Raw genomic sequence first — 22657 nt, forward strand, 5'->3', positions numbered from 1 at the left:
ATACCGCTTCGAACGGGATAAGAGATAAATTTTCGCGATGCAAGAGTTTCGACGCGGTTCAATTCCCGTTGAATCAATCGATAGCTATAGATAGATAGATATATATGGACGTTTTTCACATCCGTACACCGTTCCCCATACCCAATCGCCGACGTCGCGACGGTTTTCCATTGTCTGCAGGGACGTCGGTAATAACAGTGACTTGAAAAAAGGTTCGAAAAATTTCATCAAGACGTCGTTTCGACCCAACAATACTCGTTCTGCAGAATATGGTACCCCTGGCTGCAGCTCGCACATTTCTTCGAAAGGATCTTCCCTGGGTGTTCGTGCACGTGGCGTGTACACACACACGCAATACTTCCAAGAGAGGCAATCTTCGTTCCGTACAAGTCAGCCTCGGGTACTGTACCGTACGTACCGTACATACGTATGTACGTGCCTTCTGACGAATAAACGAAACGTGCCGAAGTACAAAAACTGGCACGGAGAAAGCAGAAAATGAATGAAAAAAAAAAAAAGAAAAAAACGAATTCAAACTAGGTGGAACAAAGTGCATAGGAAGGTGAGAGAAATGAAAGAAAAACAAATAAATAAACAAACAGGGTAATGTTACTCGGCCGGGGCCGTGGGAGCGAATAGCTGAAGGTTGGTGCCACGTCAGAGGACCTTGTGGAAAACGTTTTGTAGATCAAGGTGGTGAGAAACGGCTGGTAAATTGCAGCTTATAAAGGGCGGCTAGCTTAGCGAAGCGTCGAATATCGACGGTGCTGGCGGTGTACTAGGCTTGTTGTTCTGTTCCAGAGAAACTTGGAAACTAATCGTTCATGTATATTGCCTCATAGGATCAAAGGAGGTTTGACGGGAAACGCGCGCGTATCGTGCATCCAAGTTTCTCGTATCGAAGCCGCAGAGATCTTTCATCGTGGGGTCGATTGGTGTGCGAACGGCGTTGTAGTTCCAGACTTCCAGAACTTGAGTACCCGCGCGCACCGGAGAACTGGAAAGAAACGACGAGGAGAATCGACGACGAACGGAATCGGAGAGAAACTTGAACCGTATCTCACGAAGATCCGAGTTGTTTTTTTTTTTGTTTTTTCTTTTGTTTTCATTTCTAATTCAAGAAAGTGGTGAAAAAGTGATACACGCGGTTATCGCGTGGCGAATACGGTAGATATATAGATCATTTTGCAATTTCGTAATTGCAGTGCGAGAATTACCCGCTATGAGGTTTTTTTTCTCTTTTTCTCACCTGTACTCCCTACATAATGCATTCGTGTGAAGTGCGCTCATATATTATTCCCCGAGACTTAAAACTCCAAAGTTTTAACTGGTTCGGAGCTCATCCTCATCCCTTTAAACTTCTCTTTCTTTTTTTATTTATTTCTTTCTGCAATTCTTTCTTTCTTATACTTTCTTCGTACTATTTTTATTTAGCTTGTTTATTTGTTTGTTTTTTTCATTTTGATCTGTTTTTCGTTTTTTTTTTTCATCATTTTATTTCACCTGCAAAAGACGCCGCCGCGCACTATGCCGCGGTTGTTGAATTTTTATTCCAACTTTTACCTTTTTCTTACTTACTTTCTTTCTTTCTTTCTTCCTTTCTTTCTTTACCACGTTAACAAAAGTTCTTCATCTCACACAAATATCCGCCGCTTATTCGCGGCCAGACATAAAACGGAGTAACGTTATTCATTGCTTTCATTCCCTAGATAATAATGAAACTCGTTCGTTACATATACTCGAAGAGAATTTATCTCGAATAAAAATTGGCACGATACACGTTTCGTAATCAACGGTACCGACGATTGGAGGAAAATATTCCACCCCATCCCCTCCCGTCATTTCCTTCGATTAGAAAGTGACACGAATTGAACTCGAAGAAAAAAAAGGAAACAAAAATCTACCAACAACAACTGAATTTCCACAATCTCGTATTATCACACGACAATTGCAAAAGACGTTTCTAGTTTATCTCTTTGTCTTTCAAATCGTGCTGTCGTACAATTTAGCCTATTGTTAGTCCCGCGGAGACACCTGCTACGGACAGGGTAAGGTAAAACCAAGGAAGCTTAGAGAAGCCACGGTGAAACGGTGAACAAGATACAGCGGTGCTGCTGATTCATCTGCACTCCTAGAATGTCATTATCGTTGTTTAAAATTTTCCACCCCGGTTGTACAAAACCATGGGAAAAGCGACGTTGAACGAGGAGGGGCTGGGGGCTGGGGGAGGGGGAGGGGGTCTTTGAGGATCATCCCGTCCCCCCCCCCCCCCCTGCCCTCGGTTTTCACCGTGGAAACAACAGCCTGCACGTAACGATAAGCTAAAGATAAACAGAAGAGAGATAGAAGCCGGTATAGTTAACTGCTATTCCCTAGCCTACCTACGCTAACCGTCGTCGTCGTCTCTCTCTATTTTATCAAGGCGTATATCATCAACCGCCCACATCCCCCATGGTATTTTCCGCCGTCCAACTTTAAATAGGCAGACAAATCCGTCCGGAGCTTTTGAATCGTTTGCAAAAAAAAAAAAAAAAAACAAAACCAAAAAACAAAATCTGTTTGACTTGACAAATTTGTCGGTGAGAGAATAGAAAAAAAAGAAAAAAAAAACGCGTTCAACTTGACGTGCGGATTGAATGAAATGAATTCTGTTTTTTTTTTTCACATTTCGGTTTCGCATCGAACGAAACGAACGCCGATCGAAGATAGATGTGTGGAAAACTAGCCGTGCACGAGTTGATTGTAAGTAGTGAATAGCGCGAATTTGAGGCGAGACGTACGCGGACGCGTTTCGAGGGAGGTTTCGAGCCACAAGTCGAGTGAAATTCGGGGCGTTTATGAAGTCGCACCGCCTGAGCCGGTACGAGAAGAATTCAGCAATTTCGGGTCTCGCAATTTATCCCCTAAGATCCAATCTACTCGACGCACACGTCGCGGTAGTTTTTCTCTTAACAAATGATACAGACATTTGTAAAAGCGGAAGGAGCGAGCGGGTAGCGGCGTAAGAAGCGAAGCAGGAAGTGGGAATCATGAGAGAGAGAGAGAGAGAGAGAGAAGGGGACGCGAGGCGTCGGTGATACTCGAGTGTACTAAGCACGTTTCTAAGTTGAAGATACACGCTTTGAAAATAAATAGAATTGTGATGGCGGAGAGAGAGCTGGAGGGGCGTCAGTTTCTTCGACCGTACCTACTAGGTACGTACGTATAACGTACACCGGTTATAAAGGGGGCAGGAATTTCTGTCTAGTTTTCCACTGGAAGTTCTATATAACCGGAACACCCCGGCGTCCCTCCCCCTCCTCCTCTTCCTTCTCCTCCTCCACCTCCTTCTCCTCCCCGCACAACCCCCGACACTCGTACTGCCGAAACTTTCGGGCACTAGCGAACTATAACCGCTCGCAAGGGGTGTTGGCAATTATGAAATTTAACACCGTACTCCAACGTCACCCCCGTACGCCCCGGCGAAAACCTCTCTTAACCGCGACGTAATTAGTTACACACTTCGAAACCGTGTCAAGTGTTTTCAAAAAGCCCATCGACGACGTATTCACACGCGCGCACACACACACGTGTAAACCGACGTTGTTCCGCCGGCTGTGCGTAGCCGAAATTTTCGAGGAAGGTATGAAAAAAAAAATTGAAATGATAAAAAAAAGCTCATCCGACGGAAACGTGGTTCCCGGTTATCGGAGCTTTTTTTTTTTTTTTTTTTTCTTTTTTTTTTTTTTTTATTTCTATGACGGTGTAATCGTTACAGATGCATGTACGGCGTGTCCGTTCACATGTACGTATGTACGTATACATATAGATTCGCGCGGGTTATCGTTAGAACAAAACGAAGAATGGAGCTGCAAGCGCATTAGAATAATGCTTTCGGTAAATTACTTTTAAGCACGCAACAAAAGCTCGAACAAATATATACAAGGAAGGCGGTTGGTAGCGAACGGGGTTAATTTTCACCGTGAGAAATCCCTCCGGTACAAATCTTTGTCCCGTACACACGTGCGATATCAGAGGTGTGTTCATGTGTTGCTGCACTGTAAATGTATAATATACGAACGATACACGTTTCCGTCGAGCGGCGAAGAGAGGAGGAGAAAAACAAAAGGGATGAAAATGTAAAGAGGAAGTGTTATAAAACGGAAGGTGGCGGCGTATAGGACGTAGTTTTTTTCGGTCTTAAAAATTCTATTTAATTTGCAATTCGCTGAGGCCATAAATATGTCCGAGATACCGTCATAAATCGAAGGTGGTAATTGAATTTCTAACGCCTATATTACCTGCACTTTACATATGTATATGTATACAGAGCCATATACACATGGATATCGGGCGACTGCAGGGCGACCGCAGGAACGAGCGGTGGAAAGTAGCAGGAAATAGGGAAAAAGGAGATACATATATACATATATATATACATAAATTTTCTCAGGCAATAATTTTAAAACCTGAATCTCCAAACACCCCATCATCGTATCCATTTACCCTCCTTCACTTTTCCTTTTTCTTAATCTCATTCGAGACACGAAATTTGCCCGGTTCTTTTTTTTTTTTTTTTCCCGCTAACGGTAATAACCCCGTAGTTATCAAGAGTACGCGAAAGTCCCGTGCTTTATACTTATATATACCGTTGCACGCCGAGAAGTGAGTGTTTTTAATTTCGCAACTTTGTTCTCTTTCTTTCCTTTCTTCCTTTTTTTTTTTTTTTTTTTTTTTTTGTTTTTTTCTTGTGTTTCATAGAACTTTCCTTTGAGGCGAATCGCTAATCACAAACAGACTCCCCGTAGCCTTCTTTCTTCGCAAGCCGTCTGTGCGCGAACAAGTTTTTTGTGCAATGAAAATGGAGACGGGGGTTTAAGAAGAAACTTGAAAAAAGCGCCGCGGAAAAGGATGAGGGAAAAAAGTATAGAGAGAAAGACGGAAAAAAAATGAAGAAATTCTACAAATTATTCGCACACATTTCTGTGTACCCTCCGGAGGAAAAGGAGGTAAGGCGAGACTGATTAAAATTGGAAATTCTGTTGCATTCTTTGCAAAAATTACCGCCGATGTTGAACTTGTTCATTCGATCCGAGAGATAAATATTTTTCATTAAAATACGCACAAGCGGTGCGATGAGTGGAGATTTCTAACGGTAAAATCTGGGGAAACGATATTCCCAGTGAAAATGTGAGAGCCGATTAGCGCTCAACTTTTTAACGTTTCAAACTTTCGAACAGACCGGCCCTCCGTCTCCAGCGTTTCGCTGTTGATACAAGAGGAAAATTTTATTTTACGATTTTTCGATTCTCGTGTTTGAAAAATCGTGCGAAACGAATTGCCCGGAAGAATCGTATAACTCGGCGACGACCTCGAATTTCATAACGATGGAAAATTCCGGGATTTCGGAAAACTGGAAATTATCTCCGAGCGCTTAGAGTGTGATTCTAGTGAAATAATTTACGTTGAGCGGGAGGGTTGTTTTTAGTGGAGTTATGACGTCACGGCTTACGATAAGCCCTTCACAAGTAAAACAATGGGAAACAAATGACGTACTAACTGCATATAAACTAGCTGGATGAGTCGGAGGAAACTAGCTGGCTAACTAAAGATACAGTAGCAGGTCTGGTTGATAACGTGGATGTAGCCTGTGTTGACCTCGTGGCTAAGTCGACGCTGAAGATATCAAGGGTTGCTAATAACGTTTCATCCGGATAATATTTTATTTCCGTTCGATGAGAGTTGAATATTTCAAGTATATCGCCTTCACATCGTTCGCTGTTTCGAATCGAAATGTGAATTTCTGCGATTATTTGCAGGGAGTTTTCCGGGAACACAAAAATTAATCATTATCGAATAGAAAATGAACCGCGAATTTCTTTTTTTCTCCCCGGTACGGTAACAACGTTTCTGGAAACCGATTCAAAAATTTATTCGTCGAACTGCGCGGGAAAAAATTATTGAAATCGATCCGTGTATAGCGTCATGTTTTTTCAAAAGCCCAAAAAAAAAATATCCATCAATTTTCACGGAAGGACGTAGTTCAGGATTTTAATTTTGAGGTCAGGTTGCGTATGCCCCATGAGTTTTGCCAGGGTTCGCAAATATCCTTCTACCAGATGGCATAAAAATCGTTGACCCACGGAGGCGCGTAACGGAAATGAAAGGAACGGGGAGGTGAAAGAAAAAGAAAAAAAAAAAAAAAACTATGGAAGAAAGCGTGATATAAAAAAAAGAAATGAAAAATGAAGAAAACATCTTTTACATATTTTTCTCGAATGTACGACCGGCGGTATAGATTCATTCATGGTAAATCGATAGGCGTTAACAAGGTGGTAAACCAGAGCAGCGATAAGAGGTGATATTTATTACCCCCTTCGTTATTTATGGTAAGAAGCGTGGACGAAATGTCTTCGTTATGATAAAATAATAATAATCGACTCTCTAACATTTTACGTTTTTTACGACGCCACCGGAACGTCAACGGAATTCCACAAAAAATTTATCGAATGAATTTACGGTCGAACGTCAACCGTCCCCTAGACGTACCCGAAAAATCACCTATTGTTACAGAAAGCGAATCTACAATTAACGTAGTTTTGCGTTACCGTAACGCGGTATATTATCGCACCGCGTCGCTTGGGGTTGAATGAAATCAAATATTAATCAAAAACTGTCGACGGAGAGACCAACGTTTGCCAACGGATGTAACAACGTCATTGAAACAACGATAGAATCTATCGATTACTTTCCTAAAAATAATCGCCCTTTTAATCAGTCCCAATTGGATTATACGTATAGCAAAATTGACTGTGTTCCAGAAACGTGTACTACTGGAAAACCCTCCGAGCTTCAGTGGTGGAATTTTTCCTTCAAATTATACACACTCAAATTACCAACCTTCTCAAGAAATATTTAATAATTATATGGTAAAATAATTGTACCCCAAAAAAAGCGTGTTCCCCTTCGTTTATTTCTTAATTTTATTCCAACTCTTGTTTGTTGCATTATTATTTCTGTTTTATTACTATTTTTTCTGTTCATTTTTACAGTCTCGCCGTGTCACGTATCGCGTCTTATTATAATTCCAACATTTATAAAAGCTTTCTGTAAAGCATACTACTTTATATAAGCCATGGAATATAATAGTCGGTAGTAGTATACCTAAATATACATCGTTAGTTAGTTTGGCTGTTGATTTAAGTACACTGCGTTGCCATGGCGACAAAGCTTAAGCCGCTTAGGGGTAGGACGGTTGTGTTGGTATAGGTGGGAGAAAAGTTAGTCTGGCAAAGGTCGTTTCTATAATGTAAAAGTCACATTTCAATCCTACAGCTTGTATCTAGGTATGCGGGAGATTATGTATAACTTTGATGGCGAGTCCTTGCCAATTAATTTTCTTCTTTTCTTTTTTTTTTCGTCCTACGAACGAGAGAAGCTCTGAATTATTTCTCTTGCCGAATTACGTTTCCTCGATATTTCTTCACCTTCCGAGGCAACCCTACTAGTTTACAGAATCGAAACGGCAACGGAAAACGGCAGCCAAAGAAAAGCCGGGGGCAAGAGGACGGAAAATGAAACGTGGATAAGAAGAAAAAAAAAAAAGTCGAGATAAAATCGCAGCAGGAAAATTAGGTAACAGCTTTTGATCACGAGGGTTTTCGAACTGTTCGGAACACCGTTTGCTTTTAAACTGATAATTGTAGAAGTTCTTGGTTAACGCCTGAAAAGTTGTATTCCACTTATAACGGGCACCCATACACGTGAAACGTAATTTCGTAGATAATATGCTAAACGCCGCGCTTGATATCGCGCCAAATTAGCCGTTCGTAGCGAAATCTTGCGTCCGCAAAAGGTGCGCCTGTATTTTCTATTTCGTTTTTTTTTTTTTTTTTTTTCTCAGGGTCCTCTGGCCGCTGAATTTTCATCCGTCTCTTGCAAAAGATTTTCGTACGCCCGTAGAATGGGAAAACTTGATCTTTGAAGGACCAATTTCTGTTTTTTTTTTTTTTCGACGGCATAATTTTCAAACTAAAATTCCTCTTTTCGCGAGACGAACGCAGCGGAGGCTGATTCGGAATTCGACGAGTTTCGGAATATATTCGATCGGGTGATATTTAACAAATCCACGAATCCTCGAACGGGGTTGTTAATTTTGAATAATTGAATAAACCCACTTGAATGCGGGTCGGTCTCGAGAGATCCAATTTCAAGGTTTTACACTTAACGAACTACTTAACAACCGGATCGAGTCTGAAATTCTAATATCTTCGAATGGATCAGGAGCTGCCGGAATATTGACGTGGTCTAACGATAATTTTTAAAAGAATTCGGAATAACCGAGTTCGCTTTCGGATGTTACATGCAAAGTGATCCTCCGCGTACCGTGGGATAAACGTTATCGGCCGCTTCTGCAACAACCTCAACGAATAAGACACGGATGCCCCCCTCCCCCACCCGCCCTTTTTCCCTCCCTTTCCCTTTGCCCTGGGGGTAATTGAAACACGAGCGAATTTCTCATACGGAATCCAAGTCACGCCTCATGCGATACGCAACTCAACTGCGTATACCGCTAGGAATAAAATGAAAATAAAGAGAAGAAAAAAAAAAAAAAATAATACTTTCACCCCACCCAACCCCTACAGTTTCTTTACCTCTCTCACGCGTGTCTCGAGTCTCACCCAGCCGAAAATTTTCACCGTTGCACAAGGTGGGTTACGATGGTAAAATCTTACGGAATGAAATTCGTTAATATCGTGGGAAATATTTCTTAAAAATTGACAACTCCGTTTCATCTTCATTCGTTTTGTATGGTTGATTCACTTTTTTCTTCTTTTTTTTTTGGCTGAATGATATTCGTTTAGCATGTGAAACTGAGAAACTAGCAGGTGAAATCTTGGATAGGAATCACGTCGTCGGATTTTGAAGACAAGTTCGCAGGCACCGGATCTCGAGGTTTTACAAAAGACGACGGAGCTGTTTGTGGCTCTCGGTAACCAGAGTACCCTTGACTTTGCAACCTTTTACCTAGCTTCCCCCCGTAGAGCTGCGACCGCCTTTCAACTGAGCGCCCTCAAATGCATATTTTCAAGTACTTGCACCACGACAAGCTCCTATTTCATTTTTACATATACATTTTTTTTTTTTGTTTTTTCATTTTCTTATTTCGCTACGCCCTCCGAGCAAACTTCAGACCGACCGACGAATTCCGCGCATCGTCCCCTCGACGTCCGGAATACGTACGTACGATAATCCCGAGAATTTTGTAGATCCGAAATAAAATTTTACCAAACATTTTCTTCGTTCGGCGTTTCCAAAAATTTCTTTTTTCGTTTTTCAATTCGTTTCCAAGGTTGGCCAACTGTCGTTAGATAGCATCAGCTGTTTGATATCTAGATGCGACGCTTGATTACGATTATATTTTCAACCCCTCGACTTACGGGCATCAGACTTATGGAAATGAATCGTGGGGTGGGGGGGGGGTAAACTGTAACTGAAGCAAATGGAGACAAATGCGTCACGTATTCACACTGTTTCCGCTCGTTAGCGTGGAAGTCGAGCACCGGCTTTTCGGCAGGTAATAAATGTCGCTTTGCAAATATCGTCGGTACACGTTTCGCGTTCGTTAGTATAACGCCGCAACGGATCGTAAGCGTTGGAAAATTTTTCAACCTTCGAAAAACTGGGCCAAAAGCTGTTTTCCCTCTCAATTATTATTGCAGATATTACAACGGTTTAGTTTCGATTCTCTTTCTCCGTAGCGACGACATACGTGATTTTTTTTAGATCTCGGCAGCAATTTCATCTCCCCCCCCCCCCCCCCCCCCGGTGATCGAAGTGTTCGCATACGTGAGGTTCGACGGTACGTATAGCGGAGCTTTTCAATAAAATTCAGGATAAAAGCTGAGACCGACGTTTTCACGACAAAATCCAATGGCTGACTAAAGCACCCGCAGCCACCAGCCGTCGCAGTCTGATCTCGGGTATAAGGTGAGGGGCTTGTAAAGACTCGGCCGCAGCTTTGGTCCCAACTTCACGCACCCGTGAGTACGTAACGGTGACGCATCACGCAGGGCCGCACTTGCTTAATTCATAAACAAACGTCGAACAGCAAGCAGCCCGATCATTACGGGTTATCGAATTTTCGCATCATTCTCTTCTTCCTTGATTCGATCTAATTTTGTTCTTCATCTCGTGCCGGTGAAGGTAGAATCGGAATTGAGTCAAACGAAATTTATTCTACGGAACTTTTTCCGCTTTAACCCGTGAAAAACTAGACGATAAACACTTTGGAAATATACGGTATTGGTCAGACGGTTATTGTTCTCGAAGCAATTCGCCGGGAGGTTCGGAGTTAGGAGTCAAAAGTGGTAAGTTTGTGGGGGGCGGGGGGGGGGGATAGGGGGAGGGAGGGTTGAATTTTCTCTCTGCAGCGCGGGGCAATCTTCGACGGAATACTTTTATTAAATGGATACGATAAAGTTCGAGTTACGACCCGGAGCGCAGTGGTGCGCCCCTGCAGTGCCGTTCGCCCCGGGGGTTCCCGGGGGGTTCTCACGAGGGAATGAAAAAGGTAAGAAGGAGAGGGAAAAAAAAAAAACGCGGGGAAAATTTTCGGAAGTTTCTGCCCGCGCGGTGGTTCCGGTACGGGGGGGGAAAAAGGCGGTCGTCTCGCCCTTAAAAATTGCTTACCCGCCTTCGATAAAAATGCGCGAACGTCACGCGTTCGTCGGGGAATCAAGGGCGGCCATTGGGTCTTCGGTGAATATCCAAACGACGCGAGCTTATCTCATCCTCGAGTGAATGGGGGGACGGGGGTGGGGAGAAAAGGTGGTCACAGGAGAGCTTGCACCTGATTATGAGCCAATCTCTGCCCAGGCTCACAAAGGACGCATCAATCAAACGAATGGAATAAGGCTTAAGGGAACACAAAAGGGAAAGACAGAAGCTTTTCCATCATCAAACGGCCGTGAGCATTCGGCATTTCATCATTGTTATTATTTTGCCTTTTTCGGACTCGGTTTCCAGAGTCTTTGTCTATTTCGTGAAAAAAAAAACTAGTAGTGCGTGCGAGCGTTCTCCTTTCTTTTATTTTTTTTTGCAATCTCTGTTCGGCTCAGAATGATTTTGGCTTCGTTGAAATTGGGATGAAAAGGGTCAATGAGAGATGTATTTTGTTAGGACTTCAATAATTTCGATGTTACTCGACGGTAGGGGGGGTTAAAAAAATTTTGTTTTTCGTTTTTCTCAGCATGGGGGCAGAATTTGATATGTCTTATGATTTCTCTGCTCCCAACAGCGAATAATTGATGGTTACTCGATCGATTGCACGAGTAGGTGATTTTGGCTTTCAGATTTGGATGCATGAGCTGATTATATGTGAAATTACCTTTGAAAAGCCAAAACAAAAATCGATTTTTGGGCCCAAAGTGAAGTAGTTTGAAAATTGATCGTATTAGACATTTTTCATGTATTTTGACCTCAGGAATTCGAATCTGGAAGAAAAATTGGTCTATCTGCAAAAATGACCGAGTTATCGCTAGTTTTCATCTTTTTGGGACCAAAAATAAAAAATTTATTTTTTAGTCTATCGTAATGTGATTTGAGCTCAGGAATCCGAATCCGGAAGAAAAATTGATCTATCTGCAAAAATGACCGAGTTATCCCCGTCTTTTTGCATTTTTTGGCACAAATTTGAGGATATCTCGAAGGGAAAAAATCGCAGCTCAATTTGGACAACGGATTCGTGTTCCTGAGGTCAAAATACATAAGAAATGTGCCCTACGATCAATTTTGAAAAATAAAAATTTTTGGTCAAAATTTGAAAAAATCGTAAGGGGTACCCCTTGGAAAAATCTCAAATTTTGGACAAAAATTTTTATTTTTTAAAATTGATCGAATGGCACTTTTTTTAAGTATTTTGACCTCAGGAACACGGATCCGTTGTCCAAATTGAGCTGCGTTTTTTTCCCTTCGAGATATCTCCATTTTTATGCTAAAAAATGCGAAAAAATGGGGATAACTTGGTGATTTTTTAAGATAGATCATTTTTTCTTCCGGATTCGGATTCCTGAGCTCAAATCACATTAAGATTGACTATAAAATAAATTTTTTATTTTTGACCCCGAAAAGCTGAAAACTAGCGATAACTCGGTCAGTTGTAGAGATAGATCAATTTTTCTTTCAGATTTGGATTCCTGAGGTCAAAATACATGAAAAATATCTAATACGATCAATTTTCAAACTACTTCACTTTGGGCCCAAAAATCGATTTTTGTTCTAGCTTTTCAAAGGTAATTTCACGTATAATAAGCTCAGGAATTCAAATCTGAAAGCCAAAATCATCTACTCGTGCAATCGATCGAGTAATCATCAATTATTCGCTTTCGGGAGCAGAAAAATTATAAGACATATCGATTGGATTTAGTCGTAGACCCACTTTGATTCGTCGCAATCCATGCACGGGTCGAAATATTCGAATTTCTCGGTCTACGATGGGGCCCGAGCTTCGCTGGAGTCTGGTAGCCACGGTCGTGGGGGTTTGTTGTGGGGCGTCACCTCTGCTCAGCCCCCAAGGTGACGCTTCACAACAAAACGCTACGCTGCTGGCTACGTTGACTCCAGCAAAGCTCGGGCTTACTGGTGTTACGTCCCACGGGACTCCTAAATTCAAAATTTTCAATATCCCCTAGGTTTTAACTAAACAAAGGTCCCAGAGATGACCATTCGAACCTGAGATCTTGCAGATGTGGAATCTGGAGAGTCGGTCGTAAAACCCTAGAATAGTCTAAACAAATCCCTGGTCCGCACGCACATTTTCAGGCCAAGACCCTTTTCTTCATATTGTAAACCACTCCGAGTTCGAAATATTCCATTAGCTTCATATATTGCTTCAATTATTAAGAACCAATTTTTAACATTTACTAATGAACAATTTTAAACCGTCTCCGCGTTAATAAAACATTATCAGACACTCATTACCCTTGTTAAATTGAAAGAATTCAGTCAAATTTCAATCTTATAATATAAAATCCGTAAAAAACATGATAGAAGGTTCGTTCAAAAACACAAATAAATGATTCAAATTTACTAAGAATTTTCCATTTCGGAGTTGGTAAAAATCCAGTTTGTTCATTAAATAATAGTAAACTTTCAAAAACCGAGCAATTTCTCGAGGATAGTAATAAAACTCAAGTGTTTGTACCCCAGAAAACTACCCCAGCACAACCAGGCCCAAGTGGGAGAAAAACTCAACCAATGGGATATTTTACACATTTTGAACAAAATAGATAAACACACACGATTGGAAGAACCCCCAAAAGAAAATTCCAACCAATTGTAGGAATTTACAAAACACCGCCCTCAAAATCTTGGTATAAAAACTGGAACTCAACTAAAAAATCTCAGAGTAGAATAAGAATAGACAATTCAGACAGCTCAGTTCATAGAATAGACAGCACAATTCAGCCCAGAACAGTTCATAGTTACACAGTTCCGGACAAACAGTTACAAGACTCGCAACAAAAATCACAGTTCCAGATATACAGATATACAGTTACAGTTCCAGTCTCAGTTACATAGTTGCAGTCACAAGAAACAGATCCGGACAAACAGTTACAAGACTCGCAACACAAGACTCAGTCACAGACCAAAAAGTATCAGACAAAAACTCACTCACTTAACTCATCCACCAAAAACTTAACTTCAGTCCAGTTTTCTAAAAAGTTGAATCGGAAGTCCACCAGTGCAGTTCGCACCATCTTCTCCAATTCCAAATCAATTCGAGCAAGGTGTTATTCTCATACATTCTCCACTCTTTCCAAAATTCTTACTTCCCCAATTCATTCCACTCCCGATTCTAACTTGAGTTTTTTTTTGATCAACTGTTAGTTAGTATTTTTATGTTATAAATTTTGTATTTTATATTTTATTCGGGAAATATAACCACGTATTCATTCAAAATTCACCCTTGTTTCCAATAATTAATTCTTCAATTTTACCAATTTCAAATTTATTCAAAAGGAAAAGTCTGTGTCAAAACGAACTCGCTTTAACCGGCTGATGTTCGTTTTCCTCTAGATTTTCCTTATGAATCAGGCGGCTATTGAGAAACTCGCTTAACCCGGCTGTAGTTATCTCAAGAACCAAGTGATTCTTACGAGTAAATTCGATTTTTATATAAAATTCCAGTAGAGTTTAAACCTAATTTTCCCGATTATAAGCAAATCAATAAATCAGATCCGAGGAGACAAGCATATAAAACCAAATCCCTCTTCGAGTAAAACATCATCCTCAAATTTCCCGTGTTATTATTAACCACCGCTATTTCCAACTTTGCACTGGTCTCGAGTCCCAGGTGAAAAGTGCTAGCACTTGGACCCAAAAAATCGAGACACACACTCTCCTGTTCACGTAAGATCCATCCCAAACAAAACTAAACCGATCGGACGTAACACTGGTAAATTGAGGAATTCAAATATTTCGACTGCGACGAATCAAAGTGGGTCTATGACTAAAACCAATCGATATGTCCCAATTTTTCTGCTCCCAACAGCGAAAATGTTTTTGCTGGAAGTATTGATTAATTATTTATTTAAAAAACCGAGTGGGCTACCTCGAAATATCAAGTAAAAAATTTCTTCCACGCTTGAAAAATTTTCTTTTTTTATTAGGTACAAATTCTACCCCCATGCTAAGAAAATGGACAAAAAAAAAATTTTCAACCCACCCTACTCGACGGCTCGTCAACCGGCGATTAGGATTAGGGCAAGTCAGCGGCCTAATATCGTGTTATCCGACTTCACAATCACCGTCGTATTCCGAAGACAGCCATTTTCTAGATTCTCCAATCCCTCGGTTCACATCCCGCTTTAAAACAGCTCTTATATAACTCATTAGGGGCGCGAGAACGTCAGCCATATTTTATTGTTATACTAAATCGCGAGTAATAGCATCTCTAAATCTCATTGGCAGTGGAGGTTTACCCTTGAAGCAACCTCGAATGCTCGGAGGAATTCATCCGTGAAGCGTCGCTATAGTTATGATAGCGTAGTCGAGGGAGAGTTTCGAGAGTTAAATGCTTGATGCACAGCGGAATTAATCCACCTCGGGAAACGAACGTACGTAGAGAAAGAAAAAGCTCCTCGACATCGAACGCGATGATATCTTCGAAAATTTCGAAAACGACTGGAGCTGAATAAAAAACAAAGAGCAAAAAAAAAAAAAAAAAAGAATGAGAAAAAATCCATAGTTATTATGGACGTAAACAAGGGAGATAAAGATAAATTCATAGGATTTATGTATTTACGATATCCCCTTAGGTTCTCGATCCCCCATCCCCAATTTCCAACGGCTACTATTCTCCGCGGCTATCATTTCCCACTTTATGGACAATGGGTATTTTTCCCTCCTTTTTCTTTTTTTTCCATTTATTTTTTTTTTTCTTTCGCAGAGAGAGAGAGAGAGAGAGAGAGGGAGATCGATGCTAACTCTTCTATCGGATAACCATAAACTTTATCCGTGTGTAAGTGGTCCTCTCCTGAATTCAGTAATTCCGAGCATCGAATATATACACGTCGTCCCGGTCGGCAGGAACAAATTGTTTATCATAATTACATCATCGTCACAATACACCCGTATCGAGACCATGGTAATTTAGAATACGGGGGCTTTTGTAACTCGACGAAACGACGAATTTCCAAAGCTTTGCAATCGACGAGATACCCAAAACCCCCACCCGATATCCGGTATCGCAGCTTATTGTCGCATCCTGACAATATATCTCGAATTCCGTCAAATTCTATAGGTGTTGCGAAGCCCGAATCGTAAACACCCTGGAACTTTCCGGGCGGGGGGTGGAGGAGGGGGGGGGGGGAGGGGGGGGTGTAGTTACATCTGTCAAGTTTGCTTTTACGAGGCCCAAACTTCATTTCGGCTTGAAAACTTCGTTGTGGAACGGCGACGTCTGTTTTACACATAGATTTCACGTAGCCCCCGCGCACGTCCATTTCGCGTCGGAATCCCACCGCGTGTTCTCGCTTTATATATACATATATGTATATATATATATGTGTGTGTGTGTATATATATATATGTATATATTCGGACATCGCCGGAACCCGGGGTGAGGCGAGAGGGTGAAGAAGAGGGATTAAAGCACGGGAGTTGAAGAGTAAAAATGAAAGAGGTTCGTTGCGTAGCCGGCGGTTCGTCCCCGCTCCCCGGTTACCTACATCAAGAATATAATATATAGGTAGGTCGTCGAGTGAAGAGGGTGCAGCGTCGGAGGACCTGGACTCTGGAGGGCGAAAAAAGGAGAGAGAGAGAGAAAGAGAGAGAGAGAGAGAGAGAGAGAGAGAGAGAGAGAGAGAGAGCGAACGAGCGAGCGAGGGGGATGGAAAAGCGCGAGAGGGGGTGTACGCGGAGTTGTAGACGGAGGCGACTGCGCGTAGTGCAAAAGCCGTTAGGGGTTGCTTTTCGTTCAGTCAGACTCCGTCTTTTCGAAGGGGTGGTTTACGCGCATTTGAGCTCAAAAAGCTCAACGTGTTTCGCTGATACGATCTAACGATTAATTTTTTCAAATGAACCGATTCAATTTCGCGTCGCTCGTTCACTAGTTTGTATCCAATGAATCGTTCTGGAATTATTTTTCAAAATCGATTCTACGATATCGTTCGAACGGAGAATAGAAAGTAATTCGCAACGCTCGGTACGTCGATGAGTCGATGATTATTGTATTGTGAGGCTGACAACGTGATCGTGCTGGTTTTTTTTTTCCGAATAATCCTCGACTCTTCATCCCTTCTATGATATTCGGAAAGGGATAAGAGCAGGGAAAACAAAAAAAAGAAAGAAAATCATCAATTTTTCAATACCTGTGTGAAAACGTCTCGATTCGACGGCCAGTGTCAAGTTCATCGAATAAAATCCCTACAAATATATTATGAAGCATTGATATTTTACTGTGATTAGTGCTCGTATTTTCATATAGTATATATACATACATATATACCATACATCGATATATATATTTCGAGTTTGAAAACGAACATGTGCAGGTAATTTTTTTAAAAGGATTCTTCAGACCCTTCAATTATCGGTGAGTAAATTTAATGTAATTAAAAGACAAAAAAAGAAAAAAAACGAGAAAAAAAACCTATCAGATCAATCGGAGGGGAAAAAAACATCCGACCCCGTCCCATTTTCATCTACAAACTGTCACCACCTCCCCGAGGCGTTCGAAAGATCGTTTGAAAAAAAAAAAAAGAAAAAAGTCTCTAGCATTCCCAACAATCGAATTTTCTTCGACGTCGTTAGGAATATTCGATGAAGAATTTTTCCTCAGCTCTGCGAAACGATGAAACGAGAAAACGAACAAAATTCGACGGGTCGATCTTGTCACGGGTGTTAATTCCGGCTAAGAGGGTGGTTTTGAAAAACTTGAATCGTACCCGTCTCGTTACGAGAATTTTCGAGCTGCTCGCGCATTAAGTGTGATTCATATTCATGTAATATTATATATTCAGTATAATATTTCCGTATGCATGAATGTTCGAGGCGTGAGAGGTGAAAGGAGGAGGAGAAGGAGGAGGAGATGTGGAACCGAAATTCGTACAGAAAAGGCGAACGAACCGTTCGTTGTACGTGCGAACGACAACAATCGGAACGTCAATCTTCGAACGGGCTGGGGGGCGGAAAACTTTCCGAATGGAGATTAAAAAAAAATAAAAATAAATAAATAAAAATCGAATTGCACAAAATTTCGCCAACCGATAACGCGAATGACAAAATTGGCCGTGCACACCTCGTTACACCGATATGAAACTCGACGTTTCTTTCCTTTTTGTTTGTTCGAAGTCCGATTTAACTTTTAATGTAGCTTAATTGCGGCACTCAAGTTCATTAACTTCGGACAAAAGTAATGTCTTCCGTCTACCGCGTGCAGTATGCACGAAACCGAAAATGTAGAGCGGAAAAAACAAAAAAATAAAAAAAAAACCAACGGAATTAAAATAAAATGAAATGAGATAACATAGGTTCTGTTTTTTACGCGTTGAAATTCCCATAGTCGCCCGAGTGCCGCAGTTCATTTGTATTACTTTCTAAACGCCGTTGTACCAAAACCAGACCAGACATTTTTGCACTTGTTCGCATTACAACCCCGTATACCTGTACGTACATGCATATATACATATATATATATACGTAATATGAAGAAATAAATTTTCATATACATAAAATTTACATAGATATAATTCTAAAGCCTCACCGCGTGCACACGTGTGCGTTCGCACGAGGTAAGACAAATCGTTACACCTCCATAGCTCAACGAATTGTCGGTTCGGTGGGGGGGGTGGAGAAAAAGAGGGGCACGGGGGAAAGGTGGGGGTAGGGGTGGTGGGCAGATATACTCGGATTCTTATACCATCCACCGTTACCGACACGTACGTGTACACGTAAAGTACGTATATATATATATATGTGTGTATGTACATTGTACGTATAGTGAACAGTGGAAGTTTTGCTCAATTTTATGGTTTCATAGAAACTGGGGTAGGGGTTGAACGAGGTATAGAGAGTCGGCTGTTTCCGTAACAGTTCGTTTCAAGTGTACTTATAAATTTTCTTTTTATTTCTTTTTTTTTTTATTTCATCTCAATTCTCTCTTCTCAACTCGTCGCGAGAATTCGTTTGTTCTATTCGACGATAGTCGGCAGATTTCATGAGAGTGAAGAAAAAAAACTTATTTCGAATCACATCGTTGAAATCCGATGAAATTTTACGGCGAAAAATCGCGAAATTCTTTTGCGGTGTAACGCGGAACGTTCACAGTGGTAACACCCCCCCCCCCCCCGCTCCTCCTGCCCCTCCCCGCCGCGAATTTACCTTTCGCAGGGGCGTGCGTTGTGTTGGGTTACGTTTTAGCGGAAGAGCAGGTGTTACGGAACGCGGTTTACCCGTCAGTTTCGATTTTCGACCCCGCGGTGGTCCTTACAACAGCACCGACCGAAGCTGCGAGCTCGTATTAACGCAATTTGTCGACCCTCTCCCTCTCCCCCCCCCCCCCCCCCCCCCCCCCACTCCCGCCCTCCCCGTAGCCGCGTTTCAAAATTAGTTTTCACCTCAAATCAGTGAGGAGTTCAAAATCGATGGACTTACCGCCCCGTATCGCGTGATCCCAAAGTCAGAGTAGTGTACGAGGGTCGAAATAAGTGAAAAACTGTAATCTCTGTCTGTTTTTCATCCCCATTGACGAAAAAATGTATTTCTCATTCGACCCCCCCCCCCAATTTGGAAAATCTTTGATGTGGAATAATTCAGGCTTACAGCTCGACGTACTTGGGAATGTGTTAGTTTCTCTTCTCCTGGCACATCGCCAGAAACTTTGATAAGCCCGGCGAGTAGTAGATAAATAGAAGCTTATTCAGAGCAGGTGAAACTACCCCACTCGGATAGGAGGAGATATTTTCACATCACACGTACAATCCGATTGCCAATTTGTTTCATACTCATCCCTTTAAACCTCACGAGCCGGAATACCCGATAATAATTACCCTGGTTTGAAATTCGTTCGATAAAATTCCAACCCCCCCCCCCCTCCCCGCCCCCACCGCAATTTACAACCGATTGATGAATACTCCTTGAATTTGAGTTAGTTTTATAAATTTCAGCGTACAAATCCTTCGTTTCTCGGTTTCGTCGGATCGTCGGTTTTATTTGTTCGGTTAATCTTAGAACGAGTTTTAAGAGTAATAACAACAATAATAAAAGCTCTTAAAGCTTTCGAAAATTCCTTCCCTCAATTTACTTTTGTACACGGTACGTACGAGGATTCGTTTATTTATTTTTCTCTATTGTTCTCGCGGATGAATTTCGTCGGTGAAATTTATACACGTTCAGGTATATACATATATATATATATACAAAGTACTTGAATAAAATATATACGTGTGTACGTGTGTACGTATGCAAAGGTGCGGATACACATAGCTATGCACGTGTACGTATATATACATATATATACATACATATGTATATATAGGTGTTTGTAGATCGTTGGGATTTGAGCGTTCCCTGAGCACTGAGCAGACGTTTCAGGGACTCGCGACTCGAGTCGAACCGTTTCCCCTCTGAAAGCAATCACTTTCATAAACTGCCTCTCACTTCGCTCCGTGTACACACGAGTCAGAGCTACGGCAGAAATCGTCTCGAATCGACTCTCTCACGTAATTACGATATATTATACCTGCGTAACGTACGTGTACACGTGCATACGTACGTATACGTACATATACCCCTACGTAGTTTCCCGAGGATAGGTATATTCACCGCAACAACCGTCTACTCTGAAGCACCGTGCCGCGCACTCCGCGATTTATGCGAGTGAACACGCCCGATGACGAACCTTTTTTCTCACTTGTTAAACATGTGCGAATTGAAAATAGTTCGCCGGTCTAACGAGACATGGTGTTGGAGAGAGAGAAAGAGAGAGAGAGAAAGAGAGAGTGAAAATGAATGGAGGAAAATGAAAGAGAGCGAATGAAATTATGAGACAAAATTTGTAAGACAAACACCTTTTGAAATAAAATAAAAATGCCGAAAGAGGGTATTTAAAATCTGGACGAAGAAATGAGGGTCTCTGTCCCTTAATCAACCCTATATTCGAGGGTGGTAACTTAACTTCCCCAGCAATTGCGGTGGATCGTTGAGTTTCAGTAAGTCATTTTATAGAGGTATACCTACTCTCCTTGCCCTGAGCAAAGTGGCCTTAATTTTACAAAGGAAGTACTAAATTCCTTTAAGAGTGGGATGTACCTACCCTAAGCCCAGCGGTTGCTTCAAGGGGGATGAAAAGTCGATGGCGATGGTGGCGGCGAAAATAAGGCAGGCAAAACCGGGCGGGGGGAGTCGAGGTTTACTGAAAATAAATAAACAAGGTATATATATACATACATACAACGTCGAGACAAAGGGAAGGGTGGTTTTCCAGCAACTGATTCAACGCGTCAATCGCTCGCTTCTGGTGAATTCGGGATACGCAGAGGTGCGGTGGAGATTTTTACCTTTTTCGGGTTGCCGGGTTGCCCCGTCCCCCCCCCCCCCCCCCCCCCCCCGGCTTCTTGCACTTTAGATCCCGCGACAAGGTCGAGGGGTGCGATAACGTACGCGAGATTCTAAGGGATGAAAATCACCGCGTGTCTCCCGTGAGTCTCCGAACCCCAGTTTTTTCCGTTGGCTGGTAACGAGACGAGAAAAAAACTGTAAGGGTTGTGATTTTTGTTTGTTTGTTTGTTTGTTTGTTTTTTTTTCTTCTCCTCCGTACGTATCGATGATGACGAACGAGATTTCAATCACGCCGCGGAGACGCACGTAACTTTCTCATTCTTCGGCCGAGTTTGACGAGCGGATTTCGAGATTAAAAAACTTGAAAATGAGGTATTCGTCAGTCGGTGGGGTTGGTTTGTCTCCCGGTATTGTGAGACGAAGAAAATGAAGCCTCTCCTGTCAGACACTTCCTCATAATCTTAATTTCTTTTTCATACTTTCCAAAGACGAAAACTTAAATAACCTCCCACGCCCTTTCCCCGTAAACCACCCCCCCCCCCCCCCCCCCCCCCCCACGCGATGGTTCGTTAATAAAAATTATCCTGCCAAAAGAAAGGAAGAGAAAACAATTCGCTGCTTCCCTCGCGATCCGAAAATTAAAAAACATCCCTCAAACTTTTGTACTTCGGTATCAACCGTTTCGTGATTTGAGAGATGAGAGAAAAATTGGAAAAGGGTTGCGAATTTGCTAGGCAAACGCCGCTCGTTCGTCGTCGCGGAGGGGGAGGGAGGGGGGGGGGGGAGGAATACGAGAGAACGGGGAAGGGTCGAGATTATGAAATAGCGCCAGCATACTCCACGCATACTGGGTGACCTACGACTAGGCGATACAACGAGGCCCAATAGGGTCGTGATATACGGTGTGCTGAAACCGTTTCAGGAATGGCGTTGCATGTGTTGTGTTAGCGTGTTGATATGATTTAGGACCGACGCCGACTCCCCCAGGTTCAAGTTCAGAACATGAGGCAGGTAGACAGGGGTGATGGAAACCCCGGGGTCGGGAGGTTCGAAGCTTTCCAGCTTTCCTCTCATTTTCAGGTAACCATCGGAGACCTACGGCCCCTCCGCAAGCGCGAGCGCGCGCGCTGAAAATTTCCTCCGTTTTACCTCAGCTTACGTTACGCGCGTTACAGAGCTACACACGTGTGCAAATTCGTTGAAACGTCGCACGACCACGTGCCGGAGCCGTGTCATCATTTCACCCGAAACTCCACGCGGTTCGGCGTAACGGAAACGAGGCGAACCCCTCCTCCCCCTCCTCCGTTTCGAACACCCCGGCTAGGGCTGGTTGCGAGATTTACCGGGGGCACGTGACGACCTTTGACACGCGAAATTAGGACCGATTCGTCATTCCAGGTGAGAATGTAACGGGCCGCTGTTTTCTCCCCCCCCCCCCCCCCCCCCCCCCCCCGCCCCCCTCTCTTCCCGAATCAAAGACGTGTTACACCGCACGTCGCTGGCGAATTTTTATGCAAAGGTTGAAAAATTTGCAGAGACAAGGAAAAAGAGTTTCGCCGTTCGATTATCTCACACCGTTTCCGGGTCGGGTGGTTGAAAAAAAAAAATTCTTCCC

General features: G+C 42.4%; 2 protein-coding genes across 2 annotated transcripts in view; one reads left to right on the forward strand and one right to left on the reverse strand.

Moving 5' to 3' along the window:
• LOC105686939 overlaps nucleotides 1–22657 on the reverse strand; it is a 115024-nt gene that overhangs the window by 84006 nt on the left and 8361 nt on the right. Inside the window, exon 3 of the mRNA XM_048659035.1 lies at nucleotides 20798–20896. Coding sequence (XP_048514992.1) covers nucleotides 20798–20896 — 99 coding nt within the window. The remainder of the gene's footprint in view (nucleotides 1–20797; nucleotides 20897–22657) is intronic.
• Nucleotides 16479–22657, forward strand: part of LOC105686941 (tyrosine-protein phosphatase Lar) — a 332804-nt gene continuing 326625 nt past the window's right edge. The window contains exons 1-2 of the mRNA XM_048658459.1: nucleotides 16479–16687; nucleotides 16885–17077. The gene's annotated coding sequence lies outside the window, so the exon portion shown is untranslated. The remainder of the gene's footprint in view (nucleotides 16688–16884; nucleotides 17078–22657) is intronic.

Source organism: Athalia rosae, chromosome 7 (assembly GCF_917208135.1).
Source record: "Athalia rosae chromosome 7, iyAthRosa1.1, whole genome shotgun sequence".
Taxonomy (NCBI): Eukaryota; Metazoa; Arthropoda; class Insecta; order Hymenoptera; family Athaliidae; genus Athalia; species Athalia rosae.